The 26059-nt window shown below is 40.7% G+C and overlaps 1 protein-coding gene across 14 annotated transcripts in view; it reads left to right on the forward strand.

The window, feature by feature from the left end:
* EPB41 (erythrocyte membrane protein band 4.1) overlaps positions 1–26059 on the forward strand; it is a 698787-nt gene that overhangs the window by 525518 nt on the left and 147210 nt on the right. For 8 of the 14 annotated variants that reach the window (XM_069224160.1, XM_069224159.1, XM_069224158.1 and 5 more), the window contains 4 exons: positions 6935–6991; positions 7104–7145; positions 14673–14735; positions 22784–22963. In XM_069224160.1, the coding sequence (XP_069080261.1) occupies positions 6935–6991; positions 7104–7145; positions 14673–14735; positions 22784–22963 (342 nt within the window). The remainder of the gene's footprint in view (positions 1–6934; positions 6992–7103; positions 7146–14672; positions 14736–22783; positions 22964–26059) is intronic. The other 6 variants (XM_069224170.1, XM_069224169.1, XM_069224162.1 and 3 more) reach the window with 2 other exon arrangements.

The following is a 26059-nucleotide window of genomic DNA, read 5'->3' on the forward strand; positions in this document are numbered from 1 at the left end:
CGCGCTGGGTTTGTATTTAAAGTTTGCATCACAAATTCCACTAATAGTCTATATATTGCTATTAACTCAATGTATAAGCGTCGAACCTCAGCTACTGCTAAATTCGCAACCGCAGGATGTGGTGTATATGTGGCCAATAAAGGCCAGGTAGGACCGTCATTACTTAATGGACCTAACCTTACTGGTAATATTGTATGGGGTAGGGCGCCATCAAGCCAATTATGTTCTTAATAAGATAGAGGTTTCTCTAAATATGCGTACGCCCTGTATTGTCCAGGCGCGTTCGCAACTGTATATGTGTGAAATGTATTTGAGTTTCCATCAGCTGCTGGAAATGTGACCCAAGAGTAAAAAAGCTCTGTTCTATAAGCTGCCTGGGCGTCCACCACAAACGTGAGGCCATTTGCTAGTAAGTGTGCTGTGAGAGGTTGTCTCATGTTAACAGCTATTTGTCCAACCTGGGGATTCACCATCATAAAGCACTAAGAGTTCAGAGAAGGCACACCAAGATGTTTTTTTTTTTCCTTTTAAAGTTCAAGCTTAAACAACCGCCATCTGAAATAGGATTACCTATACGGCTGTGGTGGAAATCCTCAGTACCTCGGACGTCTCCGTATACAGAACTGAGGTGTCATTCTATAAAATGAGACTGAGATATTCCGGTGGACCCGAAAATTAGAGCCTGACCAAACGTTGGCGGCGCCATGTTGCGTAGGCTCTCATTATCTTAATGAGACTACTGGATTTTGAATAGCAAGATCGTCCACAATGTGGGGGACTGAGTCTGACCCACGATGGATGACGCTTGTCACTCCAAATCCGGGTTTTGCTACGGCTAACTAGCAGTGCCTCATCTCTCTTAAATGGCAGAGACAATTGAGCAGCTGAGCGCATGACGTATCAGTACTTCTAACGGACATCGTGGTCACTCAGGTCACAACCGGTTCTCTCATACACAATGCAGTCTCATATATAAATGACAATAAAGGCAGTATAAGTTTTAAAGATTGGTTTAATAAAACAACTGCATTTTGGATAGCAAAGCGTGAGCTGCAATAACCAGAACTACACAACACAGTAATATTAAAATAGTGATTATGAGAGTGAAACACAAGAATAAGGCTATCATGGTGCCACTAATTTAATCTCTCTCTCTAAGTTATATTTTGAGCACAGCATGTTAAGCTTTAAGCCTGCCTTTCAGGTTCCCCGGGAGGACATCAACCCTCATACCTGAGCAAAGGCCTGTGATCTGTATCAGCATCTGCAACGGGGCATTCAGCATACAGTTGTGGTTCCCTGGCTGGAATCTCCCTCTTGACGTGTACTAGGACTAGAAAGTGTTTTTATTACTAACACGCAGATGTTCTAAGAAAATGTCCCTACGTAAGGATGTGTATTTTCTGCGAATGCTGGAGACTAAACTTCTACCACGTTTACCGGCAATGTACCAGACTGTAGCCTTGACTGAACCATATCAAGAATGCATTATTTGAGAACAGTGCTGAACTAAGCTAAACAGTGTGATAGAAGAAATTAAAACAAGACCATAAAAACTGGTTATTGTAAAATAACAATGCGAAGCTGAATAAAATGTACCTAGGGCAAAATGCACAGCGGCCTAGTATGTTAAACTAACGTGCATGGAGCTATACATAAAATGGCTACACAGCACCCCCTGATGATGACCCCCTTCTGATGTAGTACTGACACTTTCTTCTGGCAGGTAGAAACATTAATGAAATCCCTGTGTATTCCTAGATCTAAAAGACATTATGTTGGGAGCACAAAATCTGTGACTGCAGTACAAAGTCCCAACTGCAGAGACTTTAATGATCTTTGTTCTTGACCTGGCTATTGTGCTAAAATATTGTTTATGTATTTGTACATATATATGTTCTTCTTTTGGTAGTATACACAAGTTGATGCACTGCACAAGCACATTTGCACTAACCACAGAGCACCCTTCTATATCATTTTTACATTGATGTGAACAACTTAATGAGTTTGGTTTGTCCTGAACTGCTTTTTTTTACATTTTTATCTCTCCTGTGTGCGTGTGTGCATGTTAGGTTGTATTCAGTTGCTTCTTCCATGTATACAAAGGGAATCCCAACAGGACTATTTCTTGTGTAGTATCTAGTGGGATGCAGATGTTGGAACAGGGCATAGGACATGTTGCTTTTACATCTGTTCTTCATGCTCTACATCCATCGTCTAGGATGGGGCTATTGGGAGGGTTACTTCCTTCATATGGATATTGTTGATTGGTTTCCTTGGGCTGGGTAGGGGTAGATATGAGGTGGGATGTTATGCCTTGCCCTTAGACTATAAGTTGTTATGTTTGTGCTACTCATAAGTCATGTTTGTGTATGGTAATAATGCAGTTTTCGTATGTCAAGTTGAAGTTATTGTTCCACATAAACTTGATTATGTGATATACTGCATGTCCCCTTGTCCACATATTTGAAGGGGCATCTTTTTTCCTGTTTAGATATTATGTTTTATTTTGCTGTTATGCCCCTCAGGGTTCTACCATTTTATCTTCTGCCTAGTGTATTAGTGTTGCTAGGAACATATCTTTCTGCTTCTCCGACGTTTTGCGTTTCTATCTCCCAGTTTTGCGTGTGATTTTGTTTGTTTTGAAGATGCTCTGGTTGGTTGGTTCCCATAAAGCACCTTTGACCTGACACACACCATTTTCCATAATACATAAAAACAGTTTGTTATAATAAAATGAATATTGATGGGGCGTGCATTTATCACTTTCTTTGTTCGGTATTTTAGGGACGCTGGTCAAATGTTTCCTGGGCAAGGGCTTATTTTTTGCTATCTTGAGTGCCCATAGCCAGGGATTGTGATGTCTTCTTGCAAAGACCTGCCTGTGTTCCTGGTTAATCATTATTGTCTTCACCCTGGCTTGTATGGTTGGACATAGATCCATATGGCATGGCTTTTAATTGAGACCGTCCTCATGAGAGTTTGTTGCTTTGGTAGTGATTCTTTAGGTGAGGGATTTGCAGGTTGACATGTTTATCGGAAGAGGTTACTTACCTTTGATATTATTTCTGGTGAATTTTACCTGAAGATTCCTCTTTTGACCGACCCACCTCCCCATTCGGAAGGGTGCTGTTGTAAATTTCATAAACCTCCCAGTTTGTTTTTCCCCTGTATGTCTATTACTTTCAGCAATCTCTTCCCCCTTCTAAGGGTATGGAAAAAAGGAAGACAACCGATGTTAGGTTACTGGGGTAGTGCTACATATGACTCTATGATGTCATATCCTGGGAGCCACAGTCTTTGAATTGGAGCCATGGTTCTACCTACAATATTTCAACGCTATTTCCACTTTTCCAGGTCCAGTATAGCACTTGGAGTTCCATGAGGTGAGGAATCTTCAGGTAGGTACGGTTACAACCAGAAATACTGTTATCCAAGGTAAGTAAATTATTCTACCAAGTGCTAGATTTAAAGAAAAATTACTGGCAAGATATGTTTTAGTCTCTGTAGTTTTCTCTAAGCAGTGTACCTCAGTTTCATGTCATGAATATTCCTGTGGTCAGGATTTAAATCAGTGTTGTATCCCCCTGTAATTCTTCCTCGAAACTCTAGGATACCTTTCTTCCTCTTAATAACAGCATCATGACTTACCATCAGTATTAAATTAAAAAAACTTCAAAATCTAAGACATCTAACAGCTCACTTTTATTCTGCCTGTGAAATGCTTATTATATTTGTATTAAAACCACCTTCGACACAGATTTGAATTTGTCCTCCCCTCCTTTTTTGCTGTCCATTAAAGCAGGATTTCATGTCACTTCATGTCTGCTGCGCCGCACACAGCACTCCATTTCGCCATGCACCTAAATCTTTTCATACATCCAAAAATGTCTGTGGTGTCAAAATACTTGACAACCATGAAGATAAGCATCTGTGCTACATTGAACTTTACATCTAAGCACGTCCGGGTTTAGACCCAGGTATTGCACTGAAACAGCTCTGCTAAAGGTCAGTGAACATGTTAACGGTATACTGAATGGAGGTGGCAGGGAGGTGTTAATCATGCTGGACTTATCTGCTGCCTTTGATATGGTCCTCACTCTTGCTTCCTAAAATCTCTGGTTTCAGTGGGTATTTCTGTTCAGGCCTTGAATTGGTTGTCCTCTTTCTTGGAAGACCACAGTCAGCCCAGATGAATACCACCTTTTTCATCTAAATGCAGGATCTGTCTGTGGGAATGCCTCAGGGGTTGACTCTGAGTCCGACTCTTTTTAATATATATTTGACCCCTCTTGCTGGACTAGCAGAATCTCTGGGTGCTAAGGTTATTTCCTAGGTGGTTGATATGATACGCAGTTTCTTTTTTCTTGTGAGAAGAGTTGTGAGCTCCCCATGAGTTTGAGCAGGAAGTGCCTGGCAATGGTATTTCACTGGATGACTTTACATCAGTTGAAGTGCAATGCTGAGAAAACTGAAATCTTGGTGTTCAGTGATCTGCCTCACAATTACTGACTATATTTTTGGCCTTAATAATGCCCCTCCCCCTGGCTTCCAGAGTGGTACGGTCAAAAATCTGGGAGTAAAGTTTGATGATCGGCTGTCATTTAAGCCTCAAATTAAGGTGGTGGTTGGCACCTGTTTTGAGATCTTGTGCTCACTTAGGATGTTTTTGTACCTTCCGTATTTTTCGGTTAAAAAAAATAAATCAGTTATTCAGCCCCTTATAAAATTAAGGCTTGACTACTGTAATGCACTTTACCTAGGTCTTCCTGAATATCTTCTGGACAGACTTCAGATGGTGCAAAATGCTGTTGCTCATCTTCTTTTCCAGCTTCCAAAGAGAGCGCGCATTTCTGCTCATTTGCTTGAGCTGCTTTGGCTGCCAATCAGGAAAAGGATCCTGTTAAAAACTCTAGTGTTGACGTACTCTGCCCTCCATGCGTCTGGGGTTGATTACCCAAGACCAAGATTCTGTTTTCACCATCCCGCCCGCAATCTGAGATCAGCAAGCAAAGCCTTGGCAGTGATCTCTAGAGTACGGAAGACCAGAATTGGAGGCAGGTATGCCTCCTTTTTGGGGGCTACAGCCTGGAACAAGCTTCCTTTGGAGTTGCAAACTGTGTCCTGTCATTGGGCTTTTAAGAAGCAACTGAAAACCTGGCTTTTCAACCAGTGATCCTACTTGAGTCTTCTGGATTTCTGGCTTGTGCGCCCGGACACACTGAGTAGCTGCGAGCAATATAAGTTGTTTTAACATAACATAACTCTTGGGGTTTGTGTTGCTTTTTCACTAACAGTACCACCCATCTGAGGACCATTGCCTCAGAACAGACATGACTGTCTGCCTGAAACCGGTGGCTGTTAGGAATGAAGACTGTCAGACCGTCTACTATCCAGTGGCTGGAGCTGCTTCTGTTAACTGATTATTTTATGTTCCATCATTTTTCTCCATGCCTGATGCCTCCCACCATACCATCTACGTAGGTACCTCCTTTCTATATAACTATGATACAGCAAAGGCGCTTGGCAAATAAAATTGAACTTTCCACACCAGCCTGCAAGGCCTTTTTGTAGTTCTTGGGCAGTCGGGTTACTGGGTAATAATGTGACCATTATTATTGTCTACCATTGGTATTCTGGGAACACAATACTGTTGCACTTCAAGGGAATGACCAAATACTTCTGTTTAGTACTTGATTCTGATGGGGTAGTGCACTGGTTCTTAACCTTTTGACTTCTGTGGACCCCCTCTTTATCATTTCTGTAACCAGGGGACCCCTACTAAATGATTGTAGGAGTCCGGGGACCCCTCACTAAGTCATTACTGAAAGGCAGGGACCCCGGCCTAACCATTGTTGATGATTTGAACCTCCGAGCAATATGACTGCTACCTTGTGCCTAGAACCAACCTAAGCACCATGGGATTCTTAACCTAGATTCCAGTGATATTTAAAACCTCAGGCTGGTTTCTAAACTTCCTTGCCTTGGCAAAATCATTGGGAAGGCAGTTGCCACACAGCTAATAATTCACATCTGTCAATAACCAACTAAATTTGCAGCAGTCCTGATTCTGATCCAAACACCGTACTCAAACTGATATTAGCTGGTGCTTTGAAACTATTTGAGTACAAGATTTGCCATTTGGTGCTGCTCAACATTTCTGTTGCTTGTTGATCTGCTTCATCGCCAGTCTTTCTTTTACCTTCTGCATACCAGAATCATTGCGCAAGGAACTGTGCTAAAATTGTTCAAACCATTTCTTTCCTCAAGAACGCAGTTTATAAAGCTGGAGTTGTTTGTATCAAATGCACCCCTAGTAAGATTTCCACAAGGTTCAAACCTTTCTCCACAACTACTCAACTTCTTTACTGTGCTTTGTAAATCAGTACTACAAAACGATTCTATCTACCTATACTAGTTTGTAGATGATACACCTTCATGTTCCAGACCCCATTAACATACCAAACTGAAAATATTCCTACAGATACTAACCAAATGACTGTATTTTCTCTCAAAAGTAACCCCTCCAAAAACAAATTCTTCATCCTCGCAAATGACTATCTAGCTTGAATGCAAAAATTAACACCCTACATCCTTTTGGCACTTACCCATCCCTAATTCCACACATGAAATCTGACTAAAACCTAAATCCATTGCAGGCTGCATACTTTTTTTAAATCTACATTTGGCAAATAAATGGTTATTTGCTCAACTTTTTTGACTATCGGATAACCACAGTTGTGCATAAGACATCTGCCACTTCATCTCTAGTCTCTGTTAAGTTGGTGCACTCAACCTCTGCTGCCTTCCTGCTGCTCATGACTAGCAGCATGCAATTAAGTGTCTTTTGTCCATGTGGTTCCTCTCTGTTGAAAAGCCGTTACTGAAGAGTTTGTGTCTGGTAACCAGAAACATTCACTTTTATTAATTTTAGGTGGGGAAAGAGCAGACGGAGACTCAAGTGGCGACTACAAATGGAGACCAAGTACAGGTTGGTGATTGTCTTTTAATCTTATCTCCTTCCAATGGTTATATGAAAAAACTAATGACTGACATGTATGAGTAAACCAACAACAATATATTTTTTTTATCACTATAAACAGAAACCAACAGAAAGAGAGGACGATTTGATAAGAATGAGGAAGGTTAGACTCTTCAGTATTGGCTGAGTGTAATCTCCAATGCCTAATTCGTGTTTCAGACTCATTTTTAAAGAGACAGATGCCCAATTTCTGTGTGTGCTGATTTTATTTTCTAAAATGCTTCGTCTAACAATATTTGCCCATTTTGTTTAAAAAACAAAATGTGATGCAGATGTAGGTGCCTGCACTGCTGTGTTTGGGCTTTTTGACGACTCAAACTTCCCGTTATCAATTGGATATTTTCAAGGCTTCCTACGTGAATGGAATTATTAAACATACCGCTAAAAATGCATTCTGCTAACTCAGTGATACTCAAAGTACCGCCTTGGCGGGGAGATCACATGCGGCCCTCCTGGCCTTTACATGCGGGCTGTTGTTTATTCAACTCTGCATGGACGTTAAAAAGACGTTAAATAAACAGCCAAGCATTTATTAAAAGGTTCATTTAAGTTAAAGAAAAGCAGTAACTATGTTCTCCTGCACTGGTTAAATTTGGGAACACATTCATTTTCTAAAGACATCTTGCAGCAAAAGTAGAAAAGTAGAAAAAAGTACAATAAAGTCTGTTCAAAATTCAAAAAGTGTATTTCATGAACATGCGGAACCATTTCACGTTAGTACATCAAATTATATTGATGCATTGAGAAGTATTTTTTTAAAGTGATAGCTTTTAAATTATAAATTGAGAAATGTTCATTCTCTACCCCACACCCTGACAACAATGCCAATAGTGAACTAAGAGACAAGTGAGTTGTTATGTGCCCTCTTTAGGTGGCCTGAGTTTCCATTATACATGAACAACATTATTGTTTGTTAAACCAGGAGAAGGTTTTGTGCAGCACACATCCTAGAGTCGCATTTGTGATAATGAAGAAAATAGGAGGGAAAGTGAAATAAAACAATTGCCTAGGATCACCCAATATATTTAAAGTGGAGAAGCTGGGATTACTCCAAGGTTGGTGGTGTGCAATTCAGACATTATATATATATATATATATATATATATATATATATATATATATATATATATATATATATATTGTCCGATGGCATGTGTAGCTGCAGATACACATGCTAAGCATTATCCTGCCATCTAGTGTTGGGCTTGGAGTGTTACAAGTTGTTTTTCATCGAAGAAGTCTTTTCGAGTCACGAGACCGAGGGACTCCTCCCTTTCGGCTCCATTGTGCATGGACGTCGACTCCATCTTAGATTGTTTTCTTTCCGCCATCGGGTTCGGACGTGTTCCTCTTCGCTCCGTATTTCGAATCTGGAAAGTTAGCTAAATATCGAAAATTTGACAGTATTGTTCGCGCTCTGTACCAGTTTAGTGCTAGCGTATCGACACCGATAGTAGAAGCGCTCCGGCGGCCCTTCGGGGCTTCCGCTCTTCAGCGGGGCCTGGTCAGCCCCACCGCATCCATCGACGAAACTAATGGACCGGACCCCCTTCCGCTTCTGTCCGAAGTGCCACTAGAAGTATCCTTACACAGACCAACACTTGGTCTGTAATCTGTGTCTATCACCAGAACACAGGGAGGATACTTGTGAGGCCTGTCAGGCGTTTCGATCTAAAAAGACCCTACGGGATCGAAGAGCCAGAAGACTACAAATGGTGTCGACACCGAGAGAACAACTCGACGTCGAAGAGGAGGAAAGAATTTCCATCCAGGGGACGGACTCAGACGAGTCCAAAAGTGAGCGACCCACGACGATGCAGAAAACAGTGAGTAAAACTGCCCCGTCCAAGACTCACACGAAGATCGTTAAGGCCAAGGGGATGCCACCGCCAGCTGGCCATGGCTTAACCCATCGAAAAGAGGGTGACCAAACATCGGCACCGAAAAAGGCTAAAGACTTGACGAAGACATCCGAATCCGGTCGAGATTCAGGCACCGAACGATCTCGACACCGAGACTTCGACTCACCCAAGGTGAGAAAAGTAACGTCGGAACCGAAAAAGACTTTAGCGGAAGCATCGGTACCGAAAAAAGCGGCTTCGGAGCCGAAAAGAAGTTCTTACACAGAAGAGCAAGGACTTTCCAGCCAAATGCATGAACACAAATTTGAGCAGGAAATAAGTATGGGGGAACCAGACCATACCCAAAGGAGGTTGCATATCCAGAAAGAGACTGGAAAAATACAAACTCTTCCTCCAATTAAAACCAAAAGAAAGCTGGCATTTCATGAGTCAGAAATGCAGCCGAAGGCAAAGGTGGCAAGAGATAAAACCCTACCACCAAGTTTTTCGCCACAACCTTCTCCACTACACTCCCCACAGCTGTCCCCGGTAACAACACCTCCAATGCAGTCACCTACTCATACAGGGATGACACAGGATGATCCGGATGCATGGGACTTATATGATGCTCCAGTATCAGACAACAGCCCAGATTGTTACCCAACAATGCCGTCACCTCCAGAGGACAGTACTGCATATGCGCAGGTACTATCAAGGGCAGCTATATTCCACAATGTAGCAATGCATTCAGAGCCAATAGAGGATGATTTCCTATTCAACACCTTGGCATCCACCCACACTTCATACCAGAGTCTGCCAATGCTCCCGGGCATGCTCAAGCACGCAAAACAGGTCTTCCAAGACCCAGTTAAAGGAAGGGCTATTACGCCTAGGGTGGAGAAAAAATACAAACCTCCCCCAACGGACCCTGTGTTTATAACACAGCAGCTTACACCAGACTCAGTGGTTGTAGAAGCAGCAAGAAAGAGGGCAAACTCTCAATCGTCAGGAGACGCACCACCGCCTGACAAAGAGAGTAGGAAGTTTGATGCAGCGGGCAAACGTGTGGCAGCACAGGCAGCCAATCAATGGCGGATTGCAAACTCACAAGCCCTGCTGGCTCGCTACGACAGGGCACACTGGGACGAGATGCAACACATTATACAGCACTTGCCCAAAGAACACCAAAAACGTGCCCAACAGGTTGTGGAAGAAGGACAAGCAATATCCAACAACCAAATAAGATCGCATTAGACTCGGCAGACACAGCAGCACGAACAGTCAACACTGCGGTAACCATTCGCAGGCATGCATGGTTACGAAGCTCCGGCTTTAAACCAGAAATCCAACAAGCTTTGTTAAACATGCCTTTTAGCCAGGAACAATTGTTTGGCCGGAGGTGGACACTGCAATTGAAAATTTAAAGAAGGACACGGACATGGCCAAAGCCATGGGCCCGCTCTACTCCCCACAGAGCATAGGCACATTTAGAAAGCCACAATTTAGAGGGGGGTTTCGAATGCAAACACCAGAGCCTTCCACCTCGCAAACCAGACCTACCTATCAGGGACAATACTAGAGAGGAGGGTTTCATGGCTCATACAGAGGTGGACAATTCCCAAGAGGAAGGGGAAAATTCCAAACACCTAAGACAAATCAAACCAAACAGTGACTTCAATGTCACTAAACCCCAACACTTATCACCAGTGGGGGGAGACTTACCACATACTACCAAAAACAATACTTGGGAGCAACACTCAACACACAAAAAGCCATTGCCACGCCAAGTCCACAAAGAGTACAAGCGTTCCAAAATATAACATCAAACATACAGCCAAACCAACACTACCAAGTAAGGTTTGTAATGAAACTTCTAGGCATGATGTCTTCATACATAGCCATTGTCCCAAAGGCAAGATTACAGATGCGGCCTTTACAACAGTGCCTAGCAAAACAATGGACACAGGCACAGGGTCATCTCCAAGATCTAGTGTTGATAGACCGCCAGACACACTTCTCGCTTCAATGGTGGAATCCTATAAATTTAAACAAAGGGCGGCCATTCCAGGACCCAGTGCCTCAAGATGTGATCACAACAGATGCTTCCATGATGGGGTGGGGATCACACCTCAACAAGCACAGCATACAGGGACAATGGGACAATCAACAAAAACAATTCCACATAAATCATTTAGAACTGTTGGCAGTGTTTCTAGCATTAAAAGCATTTCAACCACTAATAGCCCACAAACACATTCTTGTCAAAACCGACAACATGACAACAATGTATTATCTCAACAAACAAGGAGGGACACAAACGACACAACTGTGTCTCTTAGCCCAAAAAGTTTGGCATTGGGGAATTCACATTCACCTAATAGCACAATACATCCCAGGCATTCAGAACCAGTTGGCCGACAATCTCAGTCGAGATCACCAGCAAACACACAAATGGGAAATTCATCCCCAGATCCTACAGGCTTACTTCCAACGCTGGGGAACACCAAAAATAGACCTATTCGCAACAAAACAAAACGCAAAATGCCAAAACTTAGCGTCCAGGTACCCACACCCTCAATCCAAGGGCAATGCGTTATGGATCAGTTGGTCAGGGATATTTGCTTACGCTTTTCCCCCTCTCCCACTCATTCCTTATCTGGTAAACAAACTAAGTCAAAACAAACTCAAACTAATTCTCATAGCACCAACCTGGGCTCGCCAACCGTGGTACACAACACTGCTGGACCTATCTGTAGTACCTCACATCAAATTACCAAACAGGCCAGATCTGTTAACTCAACACAAACAACAGATCAGACACCCGAATCCAGCATCACTCAATCTAGCAATCTGGCTCCTGAAGTCTTAGAATTTGGACACTTAGACCTTACACAAGAATGTATGGAGGTCATTAAACAAGCTAGAAAACCTACTACAAGACATTGTTACGCAAACAAATGGAAAAGATTTGTTCATTACTGCCACAATAATCAAATTCAACCACTACATGCGTCTGCAAAGGACATTGTAAGCTACTTATTACACTTACAAAAGTCTAAGCTAGCATTCTCTTCAATTAAAATACATCTCACATCAATATCTGCCTATCTGCAGATTACACATTCAACATCGCTTTTTAGAATCCCAGTCATAAAAGCATTTATGGAGGGATTAAAAAGAATCATACCCCGAGAACACCACCAGTACCTTCGTGGAACCTTAATATTGTATTAACACGACTCATGGGACCACCATTTGAACCCATGCACTCTTGTGAAATGCAATACTTAACTTGGAAAGTAGCCTTTCTAATAGCTATCACATCACTTAGAAGAGTAAGTGAGATACAAGCATTTACTATACAAGAACCCTTTATACAAATACATAAACATAAAGTGGTTCTCCGTACAAATCCCAGATTCCTACCAAAGGTTATATCACCATTCCACCTAAACCAAACAGTGGAACTCCCAGTCTTCTTTCCACAACCAGACTCAGTAGCCGAAAGAGCCTTACATACATTAGACATAAAAAGAGCACTAATGTATTACATTGACAGAACAAAACAATTTCGTAAAACAAAATAATTGTTCGTAGCCTTCTAAAAACCTCATGCAGGTAATCCTATATCCAAACAAGGCATTGCCAGATGGATAGTTAAATGTATTCAAACTTGCTATATTAAAGCAAAAAGAAATTTACCTATTGCACCAAGAGCACATTCCACTAGGAAAAAAGGCGCCACAATGGCTTTTTTGGGAAATATACCTATGACAGAAATTTGTAAGGCAGCCACCTGGTCTACGCCTCATACATTCACGAAGCAATACTGTGTAGATGTGCTAACAACACAACAAGCCACAGTAGGACAGGCTGTATTAAGAACATTATTTCAGACAACTTCTACTCCTACAGGCTAAGCCACCGCTTTTGGGGAGATTACTGCTTATTAGTCTATGCACAGCATGTGTATCTGCAGCTACACATGCCATTGAACGGAAAATGTCACTTACCCAGTGTACATCTGTTCGTGGCATGAGACGCTGCAGATTCACATGCGCCCTCCCCGGGAGCCTATAGCCGTTAAAAGTTGGATAAAAACTATACATTTGTAAGTAAATATTATTTTAATACACATTATGTACATACATACCTACTCCATTGCATGGGCACATTTAGTATATTCACAACTCCTACCTCACACTCTGCGGGGAAAACAATCTAAGATGGAGTCAACGCCCATGCGCAATGAAGCCGAAAGGGAGGAGTCCCTCGGTCTCATGACTCGAAAAGACTTCTTCGAAGAAAAACAACTTGTAACACTCCGAACCCAACACTAGATGGCAGGATAATGCACAGCATGTGAATCTGCAGCGTCTCATGCCACGAACAGGTGTACACTGGGTAAGTGACATTATATATATATACTTCAGCTCCCCTACACCCATCCTACAGCACAAAGGCCCCCACCCCCCAAACCCTCGGCCACCAACCACAATGCTGGCATTAATGCTGCCCTCAGTCACACTGCAGACCAAGCTTTGTGACCCCTGAGAAAAAGCTTGTGAGTACCCATGTGCTAACTCAAGGAGCCACTTTGACACCATAAAAATACACTTTACTTTTTATGTTGTTAAGGAGGCATCTACAATGTATTTTACAAACCAGTTCAAATTTGGTTTCATGTCCTGTTCTAGGTGAGGCATGTCGATGCCAATTAGGTTAGAAGATCAATTTTATATTCATTCCTTTCTAGTCAACGACATTGTTCACCTGTGAAAGGCACTTCTGAAGATTATTTCACTTCCATATGTATAAATATTTCAAAACATAGTCAGAGATGCTTTCAGATAGTATAAATAGAGATTCAGGCAAGTGCTCTAAGCTTATGGCTGTGCATCTCATTTCAGTCTTAAGCGCTATGCTAAGAAGCAAAAACCATAAAGCTGATACAAAAATTGACAGTCTCAGCTAAAAGTAATGAGCTAGGTGATGGCAGCGGATATTTCAAATTGCCCTGGATGTGTGCACATAGCCCATGATACACCATTTCTCCGACAGTGAGGTTGCGATCAACTGAGATTAGCTGATTAAATATGATGTGTGCAGAGAGTGAATCCAGAAAATGTTTGCTGGCATAAAAGCATCGTTACCAGCAGACACAAAAACATGTAGCCCCCAGTTTTACATTGGTAATCGGGTTCTCCATTATATTGTCTGGTAACACCACATTTTTGGGTCTTATTACATTTACTTAGGAAATCCATTCTTCTGTACTCATCGTTGCTGCGACTGAATTGAACATTTGAGTCCTCTTGAAAATGTCTTAGTCATCTCATGAGTTTGACTACTGCCTGATGAGATATGAGCTGTTAAATTCGGTAGGAACTGTAAATGTTTGGAAAATAAAGGGTTATGTAGACTAGTAACATATGGATGCGTATCTGCAAAAGGCAACAGTTAACTGCTGAAAGAAAAATACCACCAGCCACACTCAATTACGTACATGGAAGCTATTCAGAAATACGGGCACTTGTTTCTTTAAATTACATCATTCCATTCTTTCTGTCTTCTTGAATTTGTTGAACTGTTTCACTGTGGTTATTGTACTTCTGTGTATTCTTGTGGTCTCACGCCATTCCCACTTCTGGGCTCATGCTATTCACCTACACCACAAAGCAATTAAAAAAATTACATTTTTTTATTTGCGATCCTGCAAGAAACACATTTTTAATTTTTTGTGCTTCTTTTGTTCTTTTCTTCTCCCTCTTCTCCTTTCATTTTCACAGAAAAGATCAAAGAGGCTAGAGGGTGAAAACATTTATATCAGGCATAGCAATTTAATGTTGGAGGTTTGTATAAACTTGGAGCTTTTTCTTGTAACAAGGCTGTTTCTCTCATCCTTGTTTTTACTCTTTTTGTGCTGTTCTGCCTTGCATGCTCTGCATTGGAAATATACATTTTTATGCTTTTGCATGCCGACAAGATGTGCTCTCACTTTCTCCTGTCCTAGTTTCCCTCTTTAGATTGTCAATATTATTAGGGAAATATAGGATTGGTAATAATACCTAACATGAAACAAAGGTGCTAGCTTCTTTTTTGTAAGAACCATATTAAAGTGTGCGATGATAATGCTTTTACCAGGAATACTTTCTATAGCGATTAAAATGTAATCTTTATGTCTGTGAATTTCTTTGGCGATAGTTATGGGTCCTTCACATGGCTTGAGATGCACTCTCTCTTATTTCTTTCTTCTAGAGCATATGAGGCCTTGTATTCTCGGTGCTCAGATTCTTGAATAATCTGGAGATCTTGGCATATCTTTTTGGAATGCTAAAACTTACTTTAGGGTATTTCTTTACATTTTTTGTGGTGTTTCCTGTTAAAGGAATGAAGAAACAAACGCTACTTTTGAAGCACAAACTGTTAACCAGAAAACAGTGTTCCTGGATCCGAATGTAATGAAGCCATACAGTCTAACCAAAAAGTTTTCAGACCTTTACAGTTGATTAACTTCTGAGTGAAGATGGACAGAGAGATAATTCTATAGCTTCCATGCACAGTAAGAGAATGCTCTAACCCTTTTTTTTCTAGTAAGGAGTATAAGAGGAACTGATAGCAGTAGTGCATTGGAAGAACATAGGGCCTGATTCTAACTTTGGAGGACGGTGTTAAACCGTCCCAAAAGTGGCGGATATACCACCTACCGTATTACGAGTCCATTATATCCTATGGAACTCGTAATACGGTAGGTGGTATATCCGCCACTTTTGGGACGGTTTAACACCGTCCTCCAAAGTTAGACTCAGGCCCATAGTCTTTGAATGGAGTGTAAGGAAAAATAAGTGATATTTTGGCTGCAAGTTTCCATTTAATTGCAGGTGCTGGATAGATTTTCTGGAGAGTCCCAAATAAAGAGAGTAGCAGTAATCAATGTGGGACAGAATAATTGCTTGAAGTACTGTGCAACAGACGTTGATGAGGAGAGGAAGCACTCTGTGTAACATGCACAGATAAATAAAGAATGTGGAATTGAGAGTATTAATTTGCTTTTTGAATGAGAGCTTAACCTCAAAGAATACTGCCCCCTTGTTTGCACATTCCATAGGCGATGGAGCATTGCCCAGTTCTGGTGACCAGACAGGAGAGGCCCTTCCAAACAACAGTAGCCCAATCTTGCCATCCATTAGACTTAAGAGAGTGACATTTTATCCACAATACAACCGCCAGCAAGCACAAGTTAACATTTTGGGCAGAGGCAATAGATTTATCTGCAAATTAAATGCCAGTCTGAGAGTTGCACACATAAGACATCCATTGTCATATAAATGTTATAAAGTATGGCACTCAGTGAGGAGCCCTTGGAGATTCGCTAAAGGCATAGCTTTTGACCAGGAGGGCTTCAGAACAACGAGTTGAAAATGATTGCTCATGAAGGAGAGCCACTTTGATTCATGATTGGTCACGTATACCAGTTGAGAGTAACCTGTGGCAAAGTAAATCATGGGAGCCAGAATTGGAGTCTGCACTGAGACCTAAAAGAATAGGTGGTGTCCTGCCACCTTAATCTAATATCATTTGAATGGCCTAAGTCACACCCTACAGTGTGACCTCAGTTTTGTGTGAGTTTGCATGCAAAGTAGAGAGAATATTGTTACAGTCAGTGAATTGAGGAGAGTTTGTTGTTCACTTCGCTTTCCACAATCAGATTATGGCTTCTTGAAAGGTGGGATACCAATAGCTCCTTTCCATTGCTGAGTGACAACTGCCAAATCAAGAGCGATTGCAGAGGCCAAAGAGCCATGGTGCTATAGAGTCACAAGCTATATTGTAAATTTGTGTTGGACGCACACAGTCGTTGGTAGAGTCAGACCTAACCCTAAGGACACATTTTTCTTTTTTTGTAATGTCCTTCAGGTGTTGTAACTGGATTTGCAAAGCACTGGCATTTCGGTCCTCAGAGTTGACCTAGATATAGAAACTTGTCAGAGTGAAAAATTTGGTGGCTATCTTAAAAACACCTCTTATAGGATAGCAAGCAATTTGATTGACAGAAGCAAAGTATGTGACCCTAATTTTTCTTTCTACAGTGTTTTCCAGTAGTGTACACTCTTCTGTGGATAGCACTGTAATCTGTTCTTTGTCTTTCCAATGCCTTGCAGCAGTGCTTAGCAGCAGGAAGGTCATCAGAATACCACCAAGCTAAAGGAGATGCCCTACAGGAATGTGCTAAATTCAACAGGGTAGCACTATCAAAGACCATGTTAAACTAATCATTAAAGAGAGATAGTCATTGATAGAACGTGTCTCAGGCTAATCAATCCATCATATGTTTGCAGTCAGCTAGTTCAAGAGGAACTTTACAAATGTACTCATACCTTTGAAACTGCAATGCTTCTTGCTACCTCTTAAAAAAAAAACTAACATCACTTCTTAACTTGTTGCATTTCCAAGGTTTAAGATCTTGGTTTGACCTCAGATAATCAAGCTGCAGCAGTTCTTGAACTCCATTGTTCCAGCAGCTGCTTTGCATTGGAAAGAGTTGTTTCCTGTATTGTGATGCTAAAGCTTTGTGTTGACCATGTAATATATTTTTTAATGCTACTGCCTTCTCATATCTAATCCTCTGTTAAGCTTACATGCAGCTTCAAAACTTCAATAAGTGCATTCGGATTGTGATAAACAGCATTCTTGTTAATACATGGTTTTAGTCATAAAGCAGATGTATATCAACTTTCAGTTTTACAGGTTAAGAAACGTCAAGATTGGAATGGTTATTGTCTGGAGAAAATCATGAATCATCGATAAATTAAACATGGGTTTGTTTCCTGTCTGGGTGGAGTCTGTGCCATTGGTGGAAGTGCTCTGTGGGAGCAACAGTGAAAAAGGGCCATGTGGGCATGAAGAGCACTCTTAAAAAGAATCCATAAATGGTTCCTTGTGAAAAGGTTTTCTCATCATTTTTGAAAAGCTCAGAATTCAAAATGTTTGGTGCGCAAGAAAATTGAGAGGAAAGAAGAGAAGAGTACACAGCATGCCCTTTGAATTGTATATTATTTTTCATCTTTCCAGAACAACCCAGTTTCTACCATTGTAATCCGCTGATGGTAAGGTAGTTCCACTGTCATTGCAGCTATTGACTTGTGTTTTTTGGCACCTGGAAACCTATTTCTCATTTCTAGAAGAAGGTAAAGTCTATGCGAGGTATGCTCATCCTTAGCATTTTCAATCTCCCAGGAGAAAGAAAATAGTGGTTTTGCCAATGGCGATGACTACACAAATCAAAGCAAACCTCAGGAGAATGGATAAATCTATCAATAGTGGAAAAGCAAATCTCCAGGCAAATGACAAAACACGCACAACACTTCTCATAGCATGGTGTGTCATGCCACTGTTGCCCTGAATTTAAATGTTCCTAATTTTTGTTGCAAAAGTTTAATTTGGGATACTTCTCCTCTTTCTCCTATGTATTCTGCTCAGCCGTCTATTCAAAGACACTTCAAAACAGTAAATACTATTAGAACTATCAAAACACTGTTTTCCACAAATCTGTGAAATTAAATAAAAACCACACAGAAGACCAGTCAATCACAGTACTTTGGTCCATTGTTATAATGTCCTAAAGATCCTGGTCCTAGTGCTAACTCTTTCTTTGTGCAACAGCCTCCCTGACATCAGATCAATAGACCATCATTCACACTGCTTTTACTCTGAGAAAACCACAAACTGAAATACAATGTACATGTGCCTTACAATCATCATTCTTTTCTAGGCACTTCCAGTACTGATTATTATCTGTGGCTCAGGATAATCCTTGCCTTGAATTGAAACTTTCTGCAGTGAAGCTAGGAAATTATATGATGTGTCAGAATTGAAGGAAAGGATTATGCATCCTCAAGCCTTACTAACAATGAGACCATTCCCAATACATATTAAAATAATAACCCCCTGAAAATAAAGCCTGCGCGCCTATTCGCCACATCTAATCATTTCAAAAGTGCCCCTTAAAGAGAAAGCTTTGGATGCCCTTGCACCTCTTGCTTAGTGAGTTCCAAACGGGAATTAGCATTCCTGGCCTATCCTACTGATATTATAGAACACAAATCATTGACTGTCTTACAAACCGGCCTGGGTATGCTTTATCCAATACAAAAAAAAAATCAAAACAAGCTCTTCTGCATCGGGATCCAAACCCCATCCCCTATACCAAGAGGGCCAACATGCCCAAGCTCTCTACACCACCTTGTAGCATAAGATTTGAAACTTGGATCTTAAAGTCTTCAAATCTACCATTGCCTCCTGTAATCCCCAGGCTATCAGACTCATTGACCCCCTTTAAATCAATTTGTGTAACTGTCTACAGCAATGTGTACAAATATTTGGGTACTGGAGAAGAAGGGTTGAGTAATCCCAGGAATGATCCATTAGAACCAGATGCCAAACTTTAGCTCTCTGAAACAGCTTTACCTGATGTAGGTTTGCCGGTTACCTCCTCTCTTGGTCCACCACCTTTGTGATCATTGAAAATAGTGGGAAGGTATTTTTGGCCTATGTGCCGAAAAACATCCACTGTTATACCTTCAGGATCAGGATGCTATATGAAATATTTCAGCAACTGATGAGTTAGGTTTGAGGCAGATATGTATCCTGCTTGGGCTCTTTCCGAACATGAGACTCTTGTACTGCCTTGGATTTGGCCTCCTGTCATTTGAACCACACAGACATCTGGAATTATAGTCCAACACCAAGTTCTTCCACACCTAGAAGTTCTCTACTCTTATAGAGCTCTGTGAACTAGGTGAAAGGTGCTAAAAGACTTTGGCTAGATCCACCACCAGTTTGGAATGAGTACCGCGCAGGGGACTGATGTACCCGATTAGTTAGAATATGTACATGTTCAGGAGCACAGAACAGGTCACTTTGTCCTTTCCCTAGGCATTTCACTACGAAAGACACAACCAGAAATTCCAGATAGTTGATGTGCAATGCTAGTTCGTCTTCATGCGACTTTCATTTGGTAATAGGATCCCTCCACTCGTCCCTCCAGCCTAAATGGCTGGCATCCAGTTCTGCGATCAAGTCTGGGAAATCAACTCTGAGTACTTCAGAAGGCATTTTCACAGCTCCTACCTGATAGCCATTTCCAAGGTAAATTGAGCATCTGAGGCGGAGTCTGTCACAAACCCTAGAGAAATCATACTCTACTTAAGCATCAACTCTAGTTTCACAGCCTTTTTTATAAATTGTACATTTTGAAGTAGATCTATCATGTAAGCCTAGTGTATCTAAGTCCTGATTGGGGTATACCCGGCAGACTATCAACCTTTAGCCCACAGGGCCTCATACATTCGATAACTGGTCTCCGAAGCTTTGTGAACCAACAGGTCAAATGGAAGGGACCTCAACTTGGACACATACCCTCCAAAGAATCTGCAGAAAAGCAACAATGAGGTCCAAAAGTAGGGACTGTGAGGTGTCAATACTTCAATACAATCTGACCATCCAGTTACCCTAAAGTAGAACATACCTCACAAGATAAATGCCTGGCATCTTGAAATGTTGCCAACCCAACCATTTTTTTTTATATTCCATAACGTTGATCACCTGTCGGTGGCCCTTTTTTTTCATAATACCAAAAACTAGCTGCTCAGGAACCAATGTGATGCAAGCTCATCTAGACAATAGCCCCTGTGGTATCTAGTTCTGATACTTCCAAATCTATTAGCAGTCTTTCCTTTAGAGAGAAGGTCAAGGGCGTGGGTTTATTGTTTGGCTAAGGAAAACATAAAAATGTTATTTGGCATACCACCTTCCTCTCTAGTGCCCACAAATCTGTGGTTACCTTGCATTTCTCATGCACAAAGCAATTGTCCACCAATCAAGCACTTCAGTAAAAAATTAAGTAAAACACCTCCCCAACAGCAAATGGATTCCTCTCTAAAATTGAGAACTTGTCATGAACATTAAAGACATACTGTTGTGACAGAACAGCCCAAAGCACCATCAATAACTTTGGCCTGGTAGTGTACCTTTTGTTGTCTTGCCCAGGCCACTCCCACCCTACCTCAGATAGTGGGAAGAGCACTAGAGATGTGCTTTCGCACTACCTTCTGTTTTTCTGACTTGGAAAGAAATACACCAAACTGCAATATGACATCTCCACAACAAATAAAACTCACAACGAATAAAACAAACATTGGAAGCGACACAAAGACGAGCATGAAAACAGTTAATCAATGAAGATCAACTAATTTGCTGCTCAACTGCGAAGAAAAGAGGGAAGAATTGGATCTCTGAGACCTCATTAGCACAAGCTTATATATATGTAAGCTTTTCTTCTGTTGTGTTTATTTCCTGTCATTATGGGACATTTAGTTTGCAGATGATTTTGATGTTATTTACAATTTTGAAGTGTCCTTCGATAGGCTTTGGTCTGTAATATATAAGGCAGAAATACTTTGCCTTTGGTCCAGAGACAGAATCCCTCTTTTGAAGTGCACAATTTATTAGAATGCTAGTTCTGTGTGATTTGTTTCAGCATTGTTGATGATGTTTACCGATCCCATATTTTACACTTTATCTTCGGACAGCAGGTCCATTGCATCTTCATCCACGCAGTGTTCTGTGTGGCAATGTGCAACTGCTTTAAAGACAAGGGTATACTAACTCCCTATGTTAAACTATTGTGTATATTGTATCACAGCCTTGCCTTTTTTTAAATTGTGCTCGTTTGCACAGCAAAAGCAACAGTGTGCCTTAGAAATGTTCTAAGAATATTGTATGCTTTCCAATCCCATAAAATACATACCACCTACTTAGTGTATGTGCAGTCACTAATGTCAGTCTTGTAGTCTGTGTGACTGCTTCCTAATAAAACAGCAAAAGCATGTTTTTATATAGATTTTATTTAGCTGAAACCTACCCTGGGTGGGAATGCAGAAATCAAATTAAATAAATTTCCATCAATTACTAATTATAGAAGCAATGAAGCCAGCATGCACTATATAGGATCATTCTTGAATGATGAATAACGGCAAAATCAAAAGTCTTTTTGAACTGGTTCAAAGTATGGCGAAGCTCTTTCACTGATGAAGGCATAGTCAGTAAAAATAGCTTTTTCATGTGGTTATGAGATCCGGTTGATCCGGTGATCAATGTGACACACAGAGCAAAATCCCTGTTAATTTGTTAAATGGAAAATAGCCCGCAGGGAAAATGTCGGTGCTATTTGATATCCTTTGAATATATGAATGGTCTTGGAGCAACAGAAATGAAAGGGGCCTTATTGATCAAAATACGCAACCACCTGAGATGTCTCAAGATCAGACCTCGTACTCATTAGTCAGTCTCTACGGTCTCAAAACTTCCAAAAATCTATCAGAGGAAACTTTTTTTAAATGTGTTATACTTTAAATTTGTCTTCATATCTATCATGACATTCTAATATATGTCATTTTAAATTATAGCTCGTTCTATTTTGCTTATCCTGATAAATAAATTGCTTAAAAAGTATATGTTGAATTTTGAGTTCCTATATCAGACTATTTGTTCACCTAAGACATCATTTTTAGCATGCAGTCTACCAGCTTAATACAAGCCAGCATTGTTGACAGTTTATTTTAACTTTCTGCAGAACTTTTACTGCAGCCTTGTTCTATTTACTTTTCTAGCTATTGAATGATCCCTGCGGATACTGCAGTTGTTGTCCATCACTACAACAATTTGTTATCAAAGTTGCTGTAGATCCTTTGTATTCAAGTTCTATCCACCACCAGTTAATCAAGTTTCTCTGGCACAGTTTTTTGGTGTTCGACACCACCCTTCTTCCATGCTTCATCACAAATAATGCAAGTCCTTCTCATACCTGTTTTCTGTGCACTGTTTTGTTGTTTAATCTCAGGATTTGGATAAAACACAAGATGAGATCATGAAGCACCATGCCAGCATAAGTGAGCTTAAGAAAAGCTTTATGGAGTCTGTGCCGGCACAGAGGCCCAGTGAATGGGATAAGCGTCTGTCGACACACTCGCCCTTCCGAGCACTCAATGTTAATGGACAGGTCCAAACAGGGGTTGATGGGGTAAGTTGCTGTAGTGCAGCTTGACATTACTTTGCATTGTTGTGAGAATCAAGTCTGTGAAGGCTAGAGATCCTTTGTTTAAACAGTAGTCATTTGACTTTTGTGAGACATTATTTAACTCCTTTTACATTATCTTTCGAGAATTGCACAGTTGAAAGCATTTGTTAAGTATGCCATTGACTGTTCCCTTACCAAAACCCCTCATCTCAATTCTGGTTTAACAAGGTGCTTTACAAACGGCTAATTGCTTGTGATGCTATTTTTCTTTTTGTGTATGTGCTTAGTGTGTGGAAACTTACAAATGATGCATCATATCTTTATTCTTCAATAATGATAACAGCATTTAAGTAAATTGTTAATTCCATTGTCAGCCTTTCACAGTTACCCGTGTGTCATGCTGGTCCTCGCTTTCCCCAGCTTTGTTGGCATCCATGTTTGCTACCTGAAGAAGCCAGACACTGATGTAAAAAGTGTTGTTGCTTTAAGTTTTTCAAAGGACTAAAACAGCTATCTGTCCTACCTGCATTGAGCAGAACATACCGCCTCCTCGTATTACAATCAGTTGTACTTCAGTTCCTGATTTGCTAGATGCTGATTGGTGTCCGGCTTCGCCATATCTGAAGAAGTGTACTGGGCTGCATTAACTTCCTTTTCCGCAGTCTTATTTCATTTTTACTTCCACTAACTTACTGTTTCATCACATTTTATTCTAATATCTTGAGATAATTTGCAGGATCATTACCTTCAGTAACTCGGTGCAGTGGCCTGATAACACAATCTTATTATGTTCACCATGCCCTCCATTCTCCATGATCGATTGTCCAGACACAGACGATGATCATCTTTGCAGCCTTGATCATTCAGGAAACATTTTAAAGCACTGCCAAAGGAAGGTCAATAATACTGAGCATCCAGGAATCCACTAGCCATCAGAGAGAACAGCATTTGGTATCTCCAGTTTATATTACTTTACTTAATTTTATTATTTTATTTTACACATTTTATATAGTGCACACTGCATAACTGAAATGTTTCTAGGGCCTGGCGAGAGATGTATGACACTAAACTGGTTGCCAAAGATTCCAATAGAATAGAAGGGTTTTCTCAAATGCCAGGAGGTTGTTGAAGTTAATAAAATGGTGAGGATGTTCGTTCCACAATTAAAGTCCAGACATTGAAAGGCTTCTGTCTCTTACACTTGCAGTTTATTTTGGGGACCACAAGTTGTTAGACCTGAAGTAGAAATCCCACAAAGATCACTGGCAGAATAAATAGTTCTCACCATAAAGCTGAAAACATCACTGCATCTTTAATTGTGTAAAGCTTGCACAGCTACACTACCATATCTCACATATCCTTCTTTCATGAGCTGAAAAAAAGAACTGAATCTGGCGCAGCTACCAGCAGAAGGTATAATGAGATATGGAAGCATCTGGCTCCTCAAAGAAGCAGTGTTCCTTTTTCTGCTTTACATAGCTTTTGGCTTTATGACTGTTTTGCCATTCATTTCTTAAGTGTTTGTATATGTAGGGTGGCACTGCAAGGTTAGGATAGCACTGCAAAGTTTGGGCCAGGAGTCAGAATGGGACATAATATAGGTCACAGGCAACAAAAAAGTGGCCCTCATGGGCAAATTGTGGCAGCTTGAAACTTCATGATATATATTCTTGAAGGTCTTTGAGGCGTGTGGAAACACGTTTCTGATTGCTGCTGGAATGGTTTGTAATACTGGGGAAATGTATGAGTGAAAATCATATTCCCTCATTATCAAAAATATTACAACACATATGTGCTCTTCTAATCATACCGTTGTGCTGTTGTTCTTTTCACTGTGCATTCACTCTCATGTCCCCATCTTAAAAATTCACCTGCCGCCATCAGCATTTCTAGGAAACCTTCGCTATAGATGACCTAAAAACTTAAGTCAATGTAAATCTATTTTAGTTGTTGAAGACATCAGGGTATATATCAGTAGGCATATTCAATAATTTGCCTCTTTAAAGACAGAGAAAATATAGTGAAGTGACAAGGACTTTTGAGAAATAAATTGCCATTGGCATTTTTTTATTGCATCCATGCATTTCGCATGACAACTAACACAGGCCTAAATCAGACAATTTTTTGATTTGCCATTGCTTGTTAGGAGCACTAGATAAATGTGTGCCAATGATTTTGTTATGAAAATACAAAATGTTTCAATTCTTAAAATGAGACTGTGAATTAGAAAGTTTTGAAGACTGTGGAAGAGGCAGCGGTTTTTAGAGAATCTCAAACACTTCCATTCTCTCCTTCAAACCACTTTTCTCTTTAAGACACTTAAACCAATTTTCTCCTGACTTCTTTCTGAAATCCTTCATCTGTGTATCTCATGTCTTCCTCCTCATCCCTATCTGTTTACTCGTATTCTGCATGTACTTCTTTGCTTCACCTCCCATTCACCATGCTGGTTCTCTCTCACACGCATTCTCGTCTCACCTGTAAACACAGCATTCCATGTTCCTTTGGTGTTTCCAATATTTCGATAGCTGTCTATCCTTTTCACAAACTTTGATCAGATGATAAAATTGGCACATATGTGACCATAAGTGTGCTCTAGAGAGAGACCAAGGACTGGATGACCACTCTCATGACATACTGACAGAGATCTGTCATTCCTCATCAAGCACACCAGTCCACAACCAGACTGCGAGCTGCCTTCTTTCTAAAGCAGTGAGAGGTACAAAATCAGTTAGCATTGAATGAACGTGGTGCTCTGTTCAATCCCAGTGCAGGACTAAACACACTTTCTATCATCAATGGATTCCGTCTTTTTTGGAGGGGTGTAAGAGTTTAAGTTAGAGAAATAATGAGAGTCATATAAAACCTCAGAATTTGAGTTTATATGCAAAATCTTGGTGCTCGCACAACTTCTCCTGCAATATGCAAGGGAGTTTAATTTCTTTGTTAGTCTTAGCGAAGTGGCCAACCACTCAAATCCATGGATTATGTTCTGCTTTCAAGAGAATTATCTGGGGAAGAGACAAAATGACAGCCTTTCTAGTGAAAGTGGAGAAGGGCAATAGTCATGAGAATATATTCATTACACAGTCCAACTTC

Source organism: Pleurodeles waltl, chromosome 3_1 (assembly GCF_031143425.1).
Source record: "Pleurodeles waltl isolate 20211129_DDA chromosome 3_1, aPleWal1.hap1.20221129, whole genome shotgun sequence".
In the NCBI taxonomy this organism is placed as follows: Eukaryota; Metazoa; Chordata; class Amphibia; order Caudata; family Salamandridae; genus Pleurodeles; species Pleurodeles waltl.